At 42.7% G+C, this 19,248-nt stretch overlaps 1 protein-coding gene across 1 annotated transcript; it reads right to left on the bottom strand.

The window, feature by feature from the left end:
* Window positions 1-6,579: 6,579 nt before the first annotated feature.
* Window positions 6,580-18,642, bottom strand: LOC6551549. The gene is given in 5 exon segments (XM_026981416.1): window positions 6,580-8,062; window positions 8,135-10,234; window positions 13,723-13,922; window positions 16,204-17,923; window positions 18,261-18,642. Coding segments are annotated over 4 exon segments (5,187 nt in total). The 5' UTR covers window positions 17,800-17,923; window positions 18,261-18,642; the 3' UTR covers window positions 6,580-6,771.
* Window positions 18,643-19,248: the final 606 nt, after the last annotated feature.

The raw sequence follows: 19,248 nt of genomic DNA, 5'->3' as shown, positions 1-19,248 counted from the left end.
AAAGCTTGAATATCTAAAACTGGATGTTTACTAGTTTTTCATTTGATTGCATGTTGAAGGACTTGCGGATTTGCGACTGTAATACTGTCACTGCTGGAATTTCTGCTGACTTCTCCATTTGTTTTTCTTGCCTTTCATGACTTTTCCTGAGCCATTTTCCCGCACCAAAGTCTTGTGTGCTTGGCCTTTTCTTCAGGTGTCCTGTCATTTCATAGTTTCAGGTATGAATTACTGCAAATTGTAATAATTTATGCAATTATTTGTGTACGAAACTGAGAAAAGTTTCTTGTTGCCGTTGCAGCGATATAAAAAGCAAACTTGCACTTCAAAGTTTCAGCTTTGTTGCTCTTCAGCTGGCAAAGTTCTGCCTTGAGCGGAAAATCGGTGGGGATTGTGGCCTCAACGATAATGTCACATGGCAGCCGCATATTAACTTGGCAAGCAAAACCGCAGGGACAAGAAAGAAATTTGCAGCTAACTAGTTGCTAACTAATTACCCAAAAAAGCGTTGCCCCCAAAAAACACCTAAGAGCGCAAAGAGACGTTAAGACCATCAAAAACAACAAAAAAAAAAGAAATGTAGCAAAAAGAAAGCCCCATAACATAAAATATTGGACTAGGGGAGAAAGGAAAAACAAACTTTCTGCCAAAATGCGAAAGAAAATAGTTCAAGTTGCAACAGAACTCGAGAAAGCAATGAACTGGGAAAACGGCCAACGATCCCCAACTTTGGCCAAAACAAAGTGTAAACATTTTCGGCCACTTCTTCCAAAAACACAACTTCTGCACACTCACCTTCGGACGCAGACAATTGTAAAATGTTTTTTAATTTGACCAAAAATACTTTCAAATAGCCAAAGGCAAAAACTTGCCCGGCAAACATTTGCAACGCCTTGCTACATATGAGTTCGTGGGTGTTTCACTTGTCCGTTTGTCCGTTTGTCCATTGTGTCCGTATGTCCAATTGTCCGAGATGTCCACTCTGCAGTGGAAAAGCCCAGGACGAAACTTCTACGTACAAGTTGGAATGCATGATGAACTGGTGAAATCGTCGGAATAGTCATCACATATACCCATTCTTTATAACACTTATGTGAATTACTAAAGTTTCGCAACTATTTATTGAGCCTTGGAATCAGTTGAAATATAAATTCAAACGCTGTAGCTATAATAATAGGTAAACAATGGGCGCAACGTCATAATCGATGGGAAACATGCTTCGGGGGCGAAGTTAAGAGATTTGAGGGCGTGTGGAATATGCCCGCATTTGGCGGCCAGCAAAAGCTAACAAAAGTGTCTAGGCAGCCTGACATGTAGCCAGCTCCTGGCTATAATAATAAAAATTGCACGTTACGCTTGGCTTGGGTGCTTTTTGGGGCCATGTGGGGGTGGAAAATGGAGCACAGCTGGACAGGGCATATCAAAAAATATTGTACGTCGGCTAATGTTTATGTATGAAGTAGGGCCCTGCGCACTCCTTTGGCCGACTTTTGCGAGGAGCAAGAGATGGAGCAGGACATTGAGAAGGAGGAAGGAGGAGTTGCTGGAAGAGCCTCTTGTAGCATGAGATCCGGTTTCGGTTGCACAACTTTCGGTTGTTATTTTAAGTTAATGAAAATGTAAGACGCAACAGTGTGGGGACGGGAACGAAGCGAGTAGAATCCGAGTGGTCATTGTGGTAATGCAATGTTATGCGTACACATCGAAACGAAACAACTACAGTGGTTGGGATGGCAAGAAGGGTAAAAGGATAAGAGGGGGTTGGGGTGAAGGAGGAGCTTCACTTAAGGAAGCAGTTGGCATAATGAAACTTGCAGGAATTTTCGGGGGAAGTACATTAACTTTAAATCAGAGACGGATTCCAAAGCTACAAGTCTGAGCCAGTGTGGCCAGGCATGCACAAAATAATGCAACATTGCCAGCGCAAACTTAAACGCATATTTTCCAGCATTACCATATACGCATGTACATTCGCTTCTGCAGTGGAAGTACTTAACTTAAAGTTCAAGCAATAGCGAACAATAATAACAAGAACAGCCAAAATAATATAGCACTTCCAAACGACTCATTTCACCCAACTAGCCAAGCAAAATACATTGCTCTGCCCGCTGCGAACTGAATTCATCCTTAAAACGAAAACAGCCACCAAAATCTATCCATTCGAGCTGTAAATGTATCCAATAAATTGCAGAGCTTGCCGTCTGAAATTTTTAAATAAATAAATCTGAAAGTTATCTAAGCGTGTCCGAATTCGATTTACAGCATCAAAAACTGAGCAACGGACTACAGTGGGTCGTGAAAAACAAAGGATAAACTGGACAAAATAGAGCGAGAGTGGGAAGTTTGAATTGGAAGCAAAGGCGAAAATGAAAACAAAAAAAGGTAAAGGTAGAGTTAAGCACGGGCCATGGCCGTAAAAACTTTGGCAGCGCCAAATGGAATGAAAACACTTTCGACTGCCAAATTTTGTGTAGCAAATATAGATAAAGGTTTATTTATATCACCGAACCCAACTAATATATGCATGCATAGTTCTGCAAAGGAATTAAAAAAACAAATGTTTTGGTCTCCACCAGGGGACTAGACAAATATGTCATACATAAACAAATTGATTGATGTTGGAAATCTTTTCCGGAGCAAAAACCACATAGAAAACTAGCGCATTAAAGTACTATTTAAAAATTAGCATAACATGCAGATGGAATAAACTCGTTTATAGATTTAATTGCTTTAATTGCTTGTAATATGTAGAATTAAGAAAAAATAAATTAATATAAAAAGCAGTTTGATGTGGTTGATTGCAGGGCTTTTACAGGACTAATGGGTTTCTTTGCCGCGCAAAGAACTCACCTCGCTGTGTGTGGTGGATAATGAGACGTGGTGGGTGGTGTCCTTGGAGTGGGGCGGTGGTGCGGTGGTTCGGTGGGGCTTTGCCTGGCGATTGTTTGTCTATTTATATGCTCATTATGTTTTCGCGCTTGTTTTACCAGCGAGCGAAGCGAAGCGGATCGCATTTGCCAGTGGCTCCTTTGAATAATGTCTGGCCATACATTGTGGTCAGCGGGTGGTTGCTGGGTTGGTTTTTGGGCGGTTGGAGCGGTGGTGCGATGGGCGGTGGGCGGTGGACGGCGGTTAAGGGACAAAGGATAGGCGGGCACAAAGTTTGCCGGCGCTGCAAAAACAAGGAGCGCAATTTGCGTGCTCCCTTTTTTTGTTGCCACTGTGACTGACTCCGCTGAATGAAGAAGTGTCCGGGCATTGTCCTTACAGTGAAACTGCTTGTCAATCACTTGTGTCCTTCGCTTTTTCGTCTCCAGCGGCCCACTCATCAATTAGTCAGCCTCTAATTAGACAGCGAAAAAAGGAACAAATTCGAAGGGCTCGGTTGACAGCAACTGTGTTTTTATTTCTGCAGCATTAAAGGATGAGTTAAAAAGGCTTTGTTTGACTAGTAAATTAAGTGTATTTGCTACATTGCATGCAAACTGCTTAAGCAGTATTCATATACTGGGCCAACGGTGCGTATACGCAATTTACGTGATTGTACATTATGTATACGCACCTTTAGCCCAGTTCGTTTTCCATATTTGTAATATAATCTTCCCCAAACTGCCACTGCCTGCAACTTTAAGGTTCGCATAACAATTTTGTAAAGATATCCTTCGCTCACGTCCACCGACCACAAAAATCCCAGTTCCTTGTGGCCCAAAATAAGGTGGACAGATCGGATTTCTGAGTTTCCCAGGGGCCCTGACCTGCCAACGAAATGAAACGTTTGCGGTTTTACTTCATCAACAATTTGCGTATATTTCATAAATATTTTTAAACAAATTTCTGTCCGCCGTTTTTTCATACGTTTTTTTTTTGTTAGTTTCGTTTTGTTCTGCTTTTGTTGTTTCTGTTGGGTTGGTTGCTTTGTTTGCATGGTGGTTACCATGTTTTATTTGCGGGAATTACACTTTTCGCTTTTGGCAATGGTGCAGGAAAAGAGAAGGGGGGGGTGCAGCCGAAAGGATCAACTTTTTTCCCCAATGCAATGAATATGGCGGAAAGTCAACAGCACATGTGTGTGTGTGAATGTGTGTTTGCGTAGTAGTAGTAGTGTGGCGTGGCATGGGCATAAATGACATCGAGCGGGGCGTGAAAGTTGCATTTGTATATTCCCTACATGACCGTCAAACGGATCCATTGATTTAGTTATTAGAAAATGAGTCAAAAAACAAATTGATAAAAATATATAAAAACCTGGGAATTACTCGAATTTGAAATCTTGAATCCTTGTCATATTGGTTGGGCACCAAGTCGAGGTAACTTTTAGAGGTATTTCTCGTTCGAGGCACTCATCAATTATTGCAAAACATCCTGTTCGGGCCTCTGCAGCCTGGCAGCCATGTGCGTTTGTTTACCCGCACAGGACTCGCAGGACACACGCGGCACAAGCTGGCGGCTGGGGCAGAGGAGGGCCGGAGTGGCACTGGCCAACCACCCACCACCCACTTTCGCTCCCAAGGGTCATGTTTATCTTGCGCTTACAGTGGAAATTCCCTTAAACTTCATTCGTATCGCCGTTGCTGCCATTGTTTTGGTCTGTTGCAGTTTTTCCGCACAGTTTGGTCCCCAAAGTATTTTTTATTGCCCATGCACGCGTGCACAGTTTTCATGCAATTTGTCCTGAATTTTTTTGTTTTTGGTGGGGGGGAATGGGCGAACAACACAGCGCCTTGCTTCCCCTAGAAAATGTTGCACTTCATTTGGCAAGGACACTGCTGTGGGCAGACGCCTCCCATATTAATATCACACGGCATAGCTTTTTTATCGCACATTTTACCCCGATTGAAACATTTTTTCTGCTTTTGTACTCAATGCATTTTTATACATCTGGACTCTAACGGAAATGTACGTTTAAAAAGAGCTTTAAGCTCTCGATTCCGTATCCTGGCGACTGTTATGCGCGGGATTATGTTAAGTTCCAGATTTTTAACAGTCCTGGTAACATACTTGTATCAAAGACATTAGCATTTTGCACAATGCAGCGACTAATTGAGAGCATACAAATCTACAAATGTCCCGCCAGAAATCCCGTCACAGATCCAGCCATATTTTTCCATAGCCATAGCAACCCGCCATAAATAGCACACATACCGTTAAAAGCTACACAAGCGCTTTTTAGCAGTCGCATTTGCACCGAAAAGCTCAGGATAGAGCTTTTCGCAAAATTAACAGTGCAAGTCAATGGCGGCACTTTGACCAATTTTTAAAGTTTCCCAAGTATATCCAAGAAAAATACCATTTTTGATACTCGTATTGATTCGGTTTAGTTTTGCTTCATTTCTTTATTTTCCGTTATGCTTTTAGTTTTTTGCTGCACTGCCAAAAATGAAAACACAATTTGATAAATACTTTGACGGCTTGTAAACCTAACAATAATAAAGATGATAATCATAATTTTTTCTTAGTGTTCTCTCTCTGTCTGTGTGTGTGTGTCTTACAATGTAAATTCCTTTAAACAATTGCCCAAGTTGATAATTAATAACAGCACTTCACTTTAATGGATATAAATGAGTAGCGCGAGCAAAGCAAAACGGAAATGAACAGTGCAACATCAGGAATACAATAAAAATAAATATGCTTGTTTCGCGAAAACAAAAAAAAAAAAAAACTATCACTAAAAAATTCTTAAATCCATAAAACGGATATTTAAGTATACATACATCTATTTTTCGATATACATTCACTGTATATAACATAATCGTTTCCTCATATTTTTTGTATTTATATTAAGGTTTTATTTTTTGTATGTTTTAAACATAGTTTTCTGGTTTTTGTTTGTTTTTGTGTGTTTCCTTCTCAGCTTATCATTTTGTGTTGTTTTCTGCTTTTTTCATTTTTAGTTGTAGCTTTTTATGTTACTTTTAGATTTGGGAATTGTTACATTTTACAATTGCTAAGGTTTTATGCTTTGCTGCTCGAATGGGAACTTTTGATGATAACTTTTAACAATGAGACGATAATGAATATTGAATGGAATTTCTTGGGATCTGCGGATCTCTTTTCTAGCTTACAAAATTTGACTCGATTTTTGAATAGTTGCTTTCATTTAGTTGCTGTTTTTTTGTTTTTAGTTTTTAGTTTTTATGGTAGTTGGTAGTTTTGCATAGTTTTGAAACGCAAGAAATTTTATTTCTTGCTTACAATATGACGAGTTTATTGGCTTTTTACTTATATATTACATATGTATAGCATATAACATGTATATCTGTTAATGTATGTAAATATTTCTAGAAAAGACGTTTAAACTTTTAAACTTTTAAACCACGAAAATGTATTCCGAACGAATCAAGAAACGAAAACGAATTGTTCTCTCTGTGTGTTTTGATAATAAATGTAGTCAGTTCTTTGAGTTCTCATTTGAAAATGTTTGTTGGTTTGTTTGTTTGTTTGTTGTTTTGCTGTTGTTATTTGACCAAACGAGATCCCAGCAGCTCTAGTCCATATATCATCGCTAAGGTTACCCTTGGTTATTGTTTAGTTGGCATATAATGCCCAGAAATTGTTTTAGTTAGCCTACTTACAAACTAATCTCCTCCAGACAGACGCGCAAAAAAAAATGTTTGGAGCTCTCTCTTGATCTAAATAGGTTTTGTTTTTCCTTTTCGTCGTTTAATAAATAGCTTAACAAACTAGAAACTCGAATGTACAATGCGGGGCTTGAGTTGCTCGCCCCATGGGATCTTCATCTGTCTACGATCTATTTTATCTACGATCTCTCGCTCAGAACGCCGCATCGCCGGCATACCAAGGATGCACCCACGGCGCCGATGGCGGCGGAGTGGGTGGATAAATGGTGGGCGATGGCTGACCATGTGTATGATGGGCCGCAGCTGCTGCCGCCGCTGCCGCTGCAGCTGCTGCTGCATGATGATGTGCGGCCGCAGCAGCCGCTGCGGCATGATGATGATGATGGTGCTGATATGGTGCCGTAAATGCAGCCGCCGCCGCTGCTGCCGCACTGCCGTAGTAGGATGCTGCGGCCAGGGCCGCTGCCGCCGCCGTAGTGGGCGAGGCCGTCGACGAAGAGTGCGTCGAGGAGGCAGGCGACAGGCTGGCCAGTCCAGCGGCACACACGCTATGCCGGCGATGCATTATATGTCGTTGGGGTGGCGCCGCCACCGCCGCCGTCGCCGTCGATTGCTGCGGTGGCTGCTGCTGATGCGGATGCTGCTGTTGGTGGGGCGGTGGTGCTGCCGCCTGTGTCCTTCGCTGCCTCTGCTGTTCCCACTCGGGCAGGACATTACCCAAGGGTGGACTTAGCATGCTGGCCGCCGCCTTGCCGTACAAATTGGATAGATAGGCATGCTCGGCTTCGGCCATTTTCTGGGCAGCTGCCGCAGCAGTGCGCGTATTCTTGGCCGCCGTCTGCTCGGCATGCTGCCTCTTCTTAAGCAAACGCTGCTGCTCATGCTGCTGATGGTGGTGCTGGGCTGCTGGGTGGTGCGGGTGTGGGTTGTGGGAGTACAACATTTCGTATGTGTTGCTGGTGGTGTGTACAGGTGTTGCTGATAGTGCAGGAGATCCAATGGTTCCTGCTCCTGGTGGTGTGGCAGGAACTGCCGAAACTGCCGGAGCTGGCGGTGGCGCTAGTGCCCTCCGTCTGGCCAGCACTTCATCACCACTAACATTCGCTGGCGGTGTGAGCGCCCGTCTTCGCAGCGATGGGGCTGCCACCGAAATTGGTGGTGCTATCCCTGCAGACGTTGCTGTTGTTCGTGTGTGAACTGTGGCTGTTGTGTTGCTGCTTGTTGTGGCTGCTGTGCTTAATGGTGGTGTTGTTGGTGTGGCTGTGGCTATTGTGGTGGCTGCTGTTGTGGTTGTTGTTGGTGGCAAATGTTGTGCTCCCCAGCTTAATTCCTAGCTCGTGCGCGTCCTCTTGGCCGGCGGCTGCTCCGTCTGGCGCGTCATGAAGGTCAGCTGCGTCATGTACTTAATGATGTCGCGCACCTGCACAAGCGGCATGTTCTCGTTGTAGTTGCGATCGTACTCCATCAGGATCTGAACTTGTCGCCTATGAAAGTGTATCGGAAATAATACATTAGACAATGCATTCCATGTACAAGCTTATGTTATCACAACTTACCGGTTTGCCTTGTAGAGCTCCACGCCGAGGGCCTCGATCAATCGCTTGCAATGATCCAGCGGCACCGAGGGGAAGAAGTTCTTCTGGAACTCGATGAGCGTCATCAGCTGCTCGGAGTCATTGTAGGCCTTCATATTGATGCAGGGCACCAGATGCTTGTCCACGCACACTTTGAGCACCTTGTAGGGCGTCAGGTTCATGTTGTTGGTGGGTATTTCGGGTATGACGCACAGCCGCTGGGCACTATCCGCCGCATTTGCCGCCGCCGCAGCATGTGCAAGTGCCGCATGGCGCTGCAGATGCATGGAGGCGCTGTTCGAGGAGGCATTGCCATTGCCGTTTGAGCCATTACCGGAGGAGCCAGAGTTGCTTGTTCCATTGTTGTTGCCCGAAGTATTCGACGAGCTGCCGGAATTTCCCGAATTCGAGGAACTGCGTCCATTCTGCTGGGCATGATGGGCTGCGACGGCGGCCAAACGTTGATGCTGGGCCACCGCTGCCGCCGCCACCTGTTGCTGGGCGACCGCCGACGAGTGTTGCTGCAAATAGGCCGCCGATGCAGCTAGTGACCTTCGAGAGGAGGACAGATCGATTACGTCAGTGGGTGTGCTTTGTTGTTGGGTGGTTGTTTGTGTATTGCTGTGGTTACTACTACTTTGGCTGTGTGTCTGACGCCCATAATTACTATTAGTATTATTGTTATTCCGTCGTACTCCTGAATTTGAACTAACCCCACCTGAATTATTGCTAGCTAGCGAAAGTATGGCCATTGGTAGATTATTGCTTTTGGTCGAACAAATCACGCTCTTTTGCCGCCCTGTTGCCCCGCTGGATGACCCGCCTGCTCCGCCCGCCCCACCTGATCCCCCGCCGCCGCTACTGCTCAACGGAGATGGCGCCGTATTCGAGGCACTCGAACTGGAACACGAACTCGATGGCGAGTGCAGAAAGTGTCCGGGCAACTGTGGTGTTATCGTTACATTCGGATTGGAGGCCAAGGTCAGGGTGGCCACATTGCCCATGGCCATGCCCATGTTCAAACCGCCCACGGAGGGCGACATGGGTGGTGATATATACGAAGGCACCAGGGGATTTTGATTTGCACTATTATTACTGCTGGAGTTCGTTTGTATAAATGTCGAGAGATCCGGATTGGCCAAAACCTTTTGTATAACAGCTCGCATTTCGTCCGTCATCACAGTGAACTTCTTTTCGAAATCCTCGAGTGCTTGTGTGGAATTCAGCGGTATGGTAGTGCCACTTCCGGCGGTGGCTACTCCTCCGCCGCCATCACCACCAACACCACCACCACCGCCACCACCACCACCAACACCAACACCTCCTGCTCCTCCTCTTCTACTTTTGGTCAGCGTTATTTCAGCTCCCGAACCATCTGGTATCAGGGGTGGCGCAATGGGTTTGGTAAAGGTCACACCTCCACTTTTCTGATTTTTGTTTGCCTTATTGGGATTGTTATAGTCCAGCATGGTAATCAGATCCGTATCCAGCGGCAGGGAGGGCAAGGCTGGGAAGTTTTGTTTTCCGGCGGAATGGCTTGATCCGGTACCGCTGGTAATATTACCACCAGATCCAGTGGGACTGGCACCTTTCAGCTGCTGGCTGAAGAGCAATCGTTGGGCGGGCGTTAGTTGATTCCACAGCGCTAGATTCGTGTAGTCCGCTCGGGTCGAGGGCAGGTTGTAGTTGAAGGCATTGCTGCCGGCGCCAGCGCCACCAGCCACGCCCCCAGCACCGCCGCCGCCCCCCAGTAGAGCTTGCACATAGCCGGCGGCAGCAGCAGCGGCCACGGCGGCCGCCGAACTGGAGTTGTTGCTGCTGCTCCTATTGTTGTTGCTGCTGCTGTTGCTGCTGCTGTTGTTGCTGTTGCTGCTGCTGAGACTTTTGGCTAAGGCATGTTGTGGTTGTTGATGATGATGATGGTGGCTACTATTGGTCTGGTTGTTTGGTGAAGAGTGTTGCTGTGGTGCATGGTTGTTGTTGTTGTTGTTAAATGTGCTGTTCTGGTGTCGTTGTTGTTGTTGCGGTTGTTGTGTCTGTTGCTGTTGTTGTTGTTGCACCAGTGACTGCTCGACATTTGACCTAGAAACATTATATACAATACATAAGTCGAGGTGACCGCCCCTTTTTTTCGTTTTTTGTTTTAAGCTTGATTTTTATTTACAATTATCTTTTGGTTTTGTGTTTTTGTTTTTGTTTTTTATAAGTTATTCGCTTTAGGACTCATTACTTATTGCATTTTTCAATCGATTTTGTTGTAATTGTCATTTCTCATCAACTAACTAAGACTTAAGACACTGGGACTTTCATTTGGTATGCATTTGTGAATGATTCTTTGAATTTTTCGATTCTCGTCGGCGGGACCGCGTTTCTCTCTCTTCTTCTTCATCATCTGCATCCGCATACTTGCACTTGCATTGCCGATTAAACATATCGGAGACATCGATATCCCGATTGCCTTGGCCTTTCCGCTCGACTGCTGCCGATGAAAACAAATGAGAGAAAACCAGGTGGCGATAGTCAATTATCGTTGGTTTTTGATTACCCGATTCGTATTTTCATTGTATTAATGAAGAAATGAATGCATTTTGTTGTGGTTAATCGCTCTGCTCTTTCTCTCGATCTCTCAAAACAATAGTTTAAGCATGAAATATATCAAACAAACGGCATTTACAATTTTCTTTTATCATTTCTCAATGCTCTTTTGAACTGTTTTCCTTTTCTAAAATATTCTTTCTAAATCGATAATTTATAAAAAAAAAATTATTATATTGCTTTATTTATTCACATAAATTTAGGAAATAGTCTTTGTGTTTTGTGTATTTATGTAATTGCATGAAATTAAATAGATATAAATCTGTTTAAAAAAGCTTTTGCAAAGCTTTGGCCTCACTTTTTTATTTTTCCCCATTTAATTATAATCTTTCTGACGTTCTTTAGTTGTTAAACCAAGTTTTCTAAATCAGAATCGATTGTCAAACAATTTTCAAGTATTATTACTTCAACTTTTGTACACGCATTATATATAATGTATCTAGGATCTTTCACTGTACTTTGTATCTTTTTGTTTTAGTGCTGTTTCTGTGTGTGTGTTTGTGTGAGGTAGGGAAAGGGGTGGGTGGGGCCAAACGGGGTTAAAAAAAACCTGCCACCACCAATAAAAGCTTGTTCTCGTTGTTGTTGCTGCTGCTGATTGTATGTTTCCCCTTTTGTATATACATATGTGGGCATATACATATGTATATACGTATATATATATATATATATTTATATATATATATCAACTTTTGCGTTCGTCACAAGTCGTGAGTCATACCACATGTGTAGGTGTGTGTTGTTTCTTATGATTGTGTGAGAGAATTTGTGGTGTTTTTGTGTTTGTGTGTGTGTATGTGTGTATGATAACATTAGGGGTAGTCAGTACACACAGCCATTAAATAAATGTAGACATGTTTTTTTTTTTGCATTTAGATATATTAAATATATATTTAACCATATTTGAAACGTAAATCATTTCGGTTTCTTCTCTTTTATTATGCGAATTTATGTTTTTCAAAATATGTTGTAGTTCCGCTTTAACATTAAGTTACTATTTTATCGTACAAATAAGAAAAAAAAAAGGAGATGTTTTAAGAGCAAACAAGAAAAAAGGTATCATAATAATATACAAAGTAAGGTTATAACGAACGAAATCATCATCATTCCATTGAAAAGGAAACAAATAGTAGGTTTTCACATAAGTACGTATATGTAATGTTTATAAAGGCTTTTATTCTACGTTCATTTTTATCTTAATCAAGTCGGAGAGGTCATGCAATCGCTAGGGATACTTTCGGTTTATAGGAAAACTCTACAACATGATGTATGTACAGATGCGTGTGTGGGTGGGTGTGAGCGTTTTGTGTGTGTGTATGCGTGTGTGTTTATATTTGGGTTTAGTTCTACTGGACTTATTTATGGAGTGTACTGGAGTAGTAGGCGGTATTGGTGTTAATCGATCGGGTAGTACCGCGCAATCCCAATGCGAGTGATATATTCTCCACCTTAGCCGCGCCTCCGATACCGATAGCTTATTTATTTCACTCTACTTTTTTGAGCCTCTCTTGAGCCACCCTAATGCATGCCGTAAGAGGTTAGGAATCTGGAGACCCGAAAATAAAAAGAGAGAACAAAAGCTCGTCAAGTATTTGCAAAAAGTAGTCGTTTCGATTCGGTTAGTAATGTTAAAATTTTGTATTTTTGTTGTCTTTTCGGAATATGTTATGAGGGTAATTGGGACTTTAGTGGTATAATTGGTTGGTGTTTTGGTATTTATTTTGAAAAACATAATCTCAAATTCGTTATGGACATCGGCGTCCCCTATTCGGCTTGAAACCTACAACAACTTATGGGACATATTAATGTATTTTAATTTTTTTATTATTGCCCATTTTAATATTACCAATTTAGTTAACATACATACGTTAAAAACGAATGAATTTATGTTTCAAACTTGAATAAATATATCACACAGGGCAATAAAAAGTTAAGTGCTTGAATATCGACACAAAAACATTTATTTAGAAACTATGTTTATTTATTATTGGCTTTTCATCAACAAACAACTAATCTTTTTTCAAAAGGGAAATAAAGTTCAATAGAGTTTTTACTTGATGTATTGCATGACTTTAAGAGGCAAAAAAAAATACAAAAAAAACAAAGAGCAGAGAGAAGTTATGCGAGGAACGAGTATTATTTTGTATATTTATTGTAAGACGGTAAAAAACACAGATCAAAACTTCAAATAAAATGCGTGCACAAACGCCGATTTCGGTATGGTTCATTGTTATATAAGTAACATTGAGAATTGGAAAAACAATCGGTGCAATATTATTATATATATATATTTTTTTTTTTTTCGTTTAGGAAAGAGCATAAATTAAAAACAACAAAATTATATCGACTCTCCTGAGATATTCGAAAAATCGTGTGACACCCTAATGGCAGAGCAATTTGGACTCAAGCAGCGATTTCTCAATGTCTAGCCTGCAATTCCCCCCACTACACCCAGCATTTTACACAATTACTGACTACTAAGCATTATTATAGAGATCTATTATACCGCTAATTAAGCTTGCCACGTCCTTCAGCTTATCGATTTTCGGGGGCATCGAAAATCAGATGCATCAGATGCATTTAAGCCTAGACATTGAGAACTCAACCCTTAGAGCGACTTAGTAAACGTGTGTATTTTATATGTATAATATAAACAACAATAGCGAAAAAATAGAGTATAAAGTTTAGGTTCTTTTTTTTGTTTTGTTTTCTTGATATTGGCAAAAACGAATTACAACAAAATTTGAAAAACACAATTTCTGCGCATTTGTATCCGAGATTTCAAATAAAATCAACGTACTAAATGTAATTAATGTAAATAGTCATAAGGAAAGGCAAAATCAAATATAGAATCAATAATATTTTTCTGTATTATTTTTTTTTTAATTTCTTTTTTGGTTTGATTTTTCAAAGGAGAGTAGTGGGGGTGGGGGAGTGGTGGGGATCGGAAAAGATCGGACTGTCGCTGTACTCACATGTGGTTGGCATTTTGACCCGCCGCCGAGCGGACGAGCGGAGGTGGGGCATTCCCGCCACCCCCACTGTGGTTGTTCACCGAGGACATGGAGATCGCGGGATTGTTGTAGGAATACGGCTGCCGGCTGCTGCCGCTCATCATCAGGTTGTTCATGTGCTCCCGATAGCTTCCCACGCGGTTTGCGTTCGCATGCGTTTGCTGCGGATGAAAACAAAGAGATGCAAAAGATGAAAGATGGCAGAAGAAAGTTAGGAAAGTTAGTCGCTATGAGGAACACTTAAGGGGGTTAAAGAGCTTATCATCTTATCAATGTTAATAGTAATAAATCTGCATCAATCATTATTAAAAACCAACTTAATTCAATAAATAGGGAATTATATACAAGTAACAGGCCTTTTGCACTTCATTTCTTTATATTTCGTTATAAATATAACTTTATAAATATAATTATTGAATTGTTTTGGTGACCTACTTTTCCATGTGTGCAATTATGGCCAATTGTTGTGCATAATTAACTATTATGAATGCAAAGAAGGCGGAAGGTATTGGAACTGCAAATTAGTTCAGCAACAACAACCGATTAATTGCCTCAATTAGCCGCTTTAAGACTTTTCGTGCTATTTTAACGATGTCGTAAGCGATTAGAATTACGTTTTCAGGTCTCGGATTTGATAAGATTCTTATTACTCATAGCGAGTATCTAGACGGCTAGTATTTCTTTTTTTTTGTTTTGTTTACGTTTATTTTACGTTTTATACGTTGGAGGCCGATTTTCATTTTGGAGGTCAAAACAAATTGTTCGAGTTCTTAATGTTTTCAGAATATTTCAAAAACAAGTTTAAAATTCAATGTGTATGCATGAATAATCTGGTAAATTCTTTACTCCTTCATGAAATGGAAGTTTACTTTAAAGAAGTCCGACTGTAGTGACAACAACAACAACAACAGCAACAGCAGCAGCATCAACAGGTTGTGGCCAACACACACACTCATGCACAACCAATGAGGAAAAGAGCGGGCACTAGCGGGGGAGAAAGAGATGGGGATGGGCATAGAGGGAGATGGAGCCACTCTCCTATGCACACTATACTGATGACCTAGTTTTTGATGCCGTCGAACGCTGCTGCTGCGCTGTTGCCAAACTGTGAAAAAATCTGCTAGAAAAAAAAGCACGCTAACACAAACACGATATATGTATGTACAGCCCAGCATGTAAGTTTGTGTGTCATTACAAGCGAGGCCAACAAAACACGGCCATGCACTCTCTAGAGAAAACCCTCTGTACGACACATATACATATGTATGTATATACCCCCAATACATTCCATTTCCACTTTTTTCGAACTGATCTCCACTAAAGTCGGGGCTGGATTTTCTATATCAACGATAGTCAAAAAACTTGTTTTAAATGCCATTCTAAGTAGTGACCTAATTTTTAAAACACACACACAGTAAAACACAGCAGAAGCGAATATATCATTATCACATATTATCATTTGTGAAGTTTGTTGCAATATAATATTGAAGTAAAAGTAATGTAACTTAGTGTTCGGAAACACCCAATTAGGTGCTCAAAAAAGGTCACACAATTCGAATATGTTTCGAGCCGAAGGACTATTTCTAGTATATTAGGCATGCAAATAGTTGTCATTCTTTGGGTTTTGGTATTTTTTGATCTGCTTTTGCTACCCCCAATACATTCCATTTCCGCTTTTATCGAACTCATCTCCACTAAAGTCAGGGCTGGGTTTTCTATATCAACGATAGTCAAAAAAAACTTGTTTTAAATGCCATTCTAAGTAATGACCTAATTTTTAAAACACACACACACAGTTAAAAACAGCACTAGCGAATATATCATTATCATCACCACATATTATCATTTGTGAAGTTTGTTGCAATATTCGAGCCGAAGGACTATTTCTAGTATATTAGGCATTGAAATAGTTGTCATTCTATAGGTTTTGGTATTTTTTGGTCGGCTTCCTGGACTCATGGCTCATTTTTGTGTCTGCTCCCTGAATTTTTGGTTTTAACATCAAATGCAATCCAAACCAACTTCAACTAACATAAAATCGTCTGATAAATTTACCATTTTCCAAAATAAAGTAAAAACCAATTGACAAAGATACTGCATTAATGTAAATCATAATATCATTATATTGTCATCAATACACAAATGTTAAGCGACCTTGTATCAGACCAAATTGAATTAGACTTGAGACATTGCTTGAGGAAGAGTGGATGTAAATTTTCTTGAATAGCCCAGAAGTCGAGAAAATTGAATAGAACCCAGAATTTTGGGATACACAATAATAATATTGCAACGCTGATATGATAAACCGGCTTCTATATATCCCACTGAAAGTTTTGCTCGGTTAAAAGTTGATAAATATCGTACATTAGCTGGATAAAAGTAGGCATCTATATGCAGATTAAGATACATTATTAGTCTAGTGATCCATAGCGTTGTACTCACCATCATCTGGGCGTGAAGCTGCAGGTTCGTCTGTCCAGACATCCATCCGCTGCTGGCCAAAGCCTGGACGGTGGCCTGGGACAGCATCCTGTTGTTGCCCTGCGACTGCTGGAGCATCGACGCCGCCTGGGAATTGAAGGCCGCCACCGCGGCTGCCCCAAAACTGTTGGCCGCATTCGCCACACCATTGGCGCCGACGGCAGCTGCTGCTGCGGCGGCGCGTTGCTTCATCAGATGCTGTTGATGCGCCGTCGCCGCTGCTGCAGCGGCAGAGGCAGCGTGCTGTTGCTGAGATTTCGAGGTCACCTGTTGGCCACCGGCGGAGTTTGCGGACGATGATGCGGATGATGAGTTCTGGCCCATGCTACCGCCGCTGGAGGAGGAAGAGCCGCCTGTCGATCCAGTACCGGAGGTGGTCACTTTTGGCGGCGGCGCCGATGGCTGGCGGGTCCAGTTGACCGAGTTGTTGACATTGGCCCGATTGCCAATCAGCAGATTCGAGTCAACCACCTTGCTGGGCCAGTAGTCCTCAAATTCGGTGCCATTTGGGAAGTAGCTTTTAATGTCCGTCAGCGAAATGACGGCTACATTCTCGCTGGAGAAGAGCTCGTTGCGTATGCCCTGCACTTTGCAGCAGAACTTTAGATAGGCCAGGTCCCAGCCATTGAGCAGCTCCGCCTTGGTCTTTAGATTCTCGGTCTCGCCCTCAAAATAGAATAGCGGCACAACCTGCTGATTGTTGCGCACAGTGTAGGGCACCACGGACTCCTTGTTGATGCGAATGAAGCCGCACTTCTCCGACGGCGTCTTGCTGCCGGAGACCAGTTTTCTGTAGCAAATGTCCAAGAACTGATAGAACTTGGATGCGTCACTGAGTCGGACCACCAGATCCTTTTGGTTGAAGATGTCGCGACCGAACTCCCCGTCGCAGTGCTTATGATTGATCTCGATGAAGAGACGTGCCTCCGCATCGGTGATGTAGTAGCTGCGCACGCAGGTGCAGCTCGAATAGATATCCGGATGCAGGCAGTTGAGGTATTTGCCCAGCAGTTTCAGCTCGATCATGCGCACGGAGCAGTACTTCTCCGACTGGCGATAGATGTACGGTATGGATACCTTGCCGAATTGAGCCCAACCGAAGTGACCTTGAATGGACTCCTCGTCGCAGGGTCCCGTGGAGGATTTCTTGTCCGAACCGGAGTCGCTGACGGCTCCGTTCGAACGACCATTGGAGGCCAAGGCGGGCACCACCTGCATGGTGCCGTTGGGTAGTTTCTGATGACGAGATAGATAGCTCATAATATTTGTCTGGCCATTGCCATTTGTGATCGGCGGCTGCATGTTGCCACCGGCTGAGGCTGCCGCATTGGCGCCCCCATTCGAGTGCTGCATGGCCGCTTGACGGGATGCCTGCTGGGCGGCCTGTTGCTTTTGCTGCTCCTTCATTTTGGCCGCTAGTTCGCGGATCTCGGCGTCATCGGGACGCTCCTGTTTGACGGGCGGGCCCAGGGGACCGCCCAAACTGTTGCCGTGGAGCGGTAGACTCTGGCCATTGGCATCGATGACGCTAGTGATCTGCACATCCTCGCTGGCCATCGCTCCTCCACACACTCTCTCTCTTTTGCTCTAGAATGATGTCTCGCTCGCGCTCTATGTAATCCTTTTCCAGGCTTTTCGATTTTCACAATTATTGGTTTGGGTTTTGGGTTTATATCAGGAGCTGTATTAAAGAAATTGGGTTGTTAATGCAACACTTCGATTAGGAGGATTTTTTTTATATAATTTGTTTGGTGTTTAAACAGAACTAGAAAAAAAAAACACAGCCGGCTTGTTCGCTCTTTCTCTTTCTGGCACACGAACGGTCACACTGGCCGGCTCACATACGCTCACACACACGTGCTTGTTTTAGCTGTTTTCCTTTGGTAGTGTGTGTGTGTTAATGCGCGCACTTAATATTTTGTTGTTTTTCGAGCACATTTTAACAATTAGCACACAATGCTGCTCTTGTTGTTTTTCGCATATAAATTATACATCATGCATGTATGTGGTACACTTACACAAACAAACGCTAACTGCATTTTGGCAGTGTGGAAAAAAAAACAAAACTTTTTAACGCATTTGTTGTTATATTTAGTTGCTGCTTTCTCTCTCTCTCGTTTGTTTTTGGTTTATTAAATTCCTTTTTGTTGTTGTCGCGACGACGCTCGTGGTGAAAAAAAAAGTTATTTGGCTCTCTTTTCTTTTGGTATTCGCACTTTTTCGCTAGTTCGCTTTAGCGCTTTTTCCGCATTCGACGCCGACGTACGTCCGCCCGTCTTCGCAATACACAAACGAGTGTGATCGTTGTTACGAAAATTATTTCAACGAAGTCAACTGAAAAATGTGTGCGGCACACAGACACACACAACAGTGCGCTCACACACACTGGCGCAGCGCGCCGGCAGCGACGCCGACTGCAGCAGCGGATGCAGAGCGCAAAAGAAAAACGGAAAACACGAAATACGAAATACGACGAACGGAAAACACAACAGAAAAAAACAAACACCCGCAGCGCAGTCGGCGTCGCTGCAACGCTACACGAACATTTTGCCGAATTGTTGTTGTTGCTGCTCGTCTCCCTTTTGCGCCCCCTCCACCGGCTTGTGCATTTTCCTCCTCTGCCATCGCTCTGTCTCACCCTCTTCGGCTTCTCCCCTCCCCTTCCTCAACGACCGCCTGCTCTCTCTCTCTCTCCTTCCGCTCATCGACTAGCTCTAAGCTGCGACGCCGACGTCGACGTCGCTGCCGAGTTACAACCCACAGTGGGTAAAACTTTAGCAATTACTGAATTTATTAGAAAGACATTAGTTATTTCTGTTAAATATATACCAATAATAATTAAATTTTAAAATAATAGTACGATTTTATCGAGTTCGATTTTGAATCTATTTGTTAAATCTTTAAGCTCATTTTTAAGGTTTTTAAATATTCATCTACATAGTTTGGATCTAAACTATTTATACTTGTTAACGTTTGCTATCAAACCTCATTATTTCAAATCTATTA

This window comes from Drosophila erecta, unplaced genomic scaffold, assembly GCF_003286155.1.
Source record: "Drosophila erecta strain 14021-0224.00,06,07 unplaced genomic scaffold, DereRS2 tig00000126-arrow-pilon, whole genome shotgun sequence".
NCBI lineage: Eukaryota > Metazoa > Arthropoda > Insecta > Diptera > Drosophilidae > Drosophila > Drosophila erecta.
The sequence above is the reverse complement of the archived record's forward strand: the minus strand, read 5'-3'. Positions and strand labels throughout refer to the sequence as shown.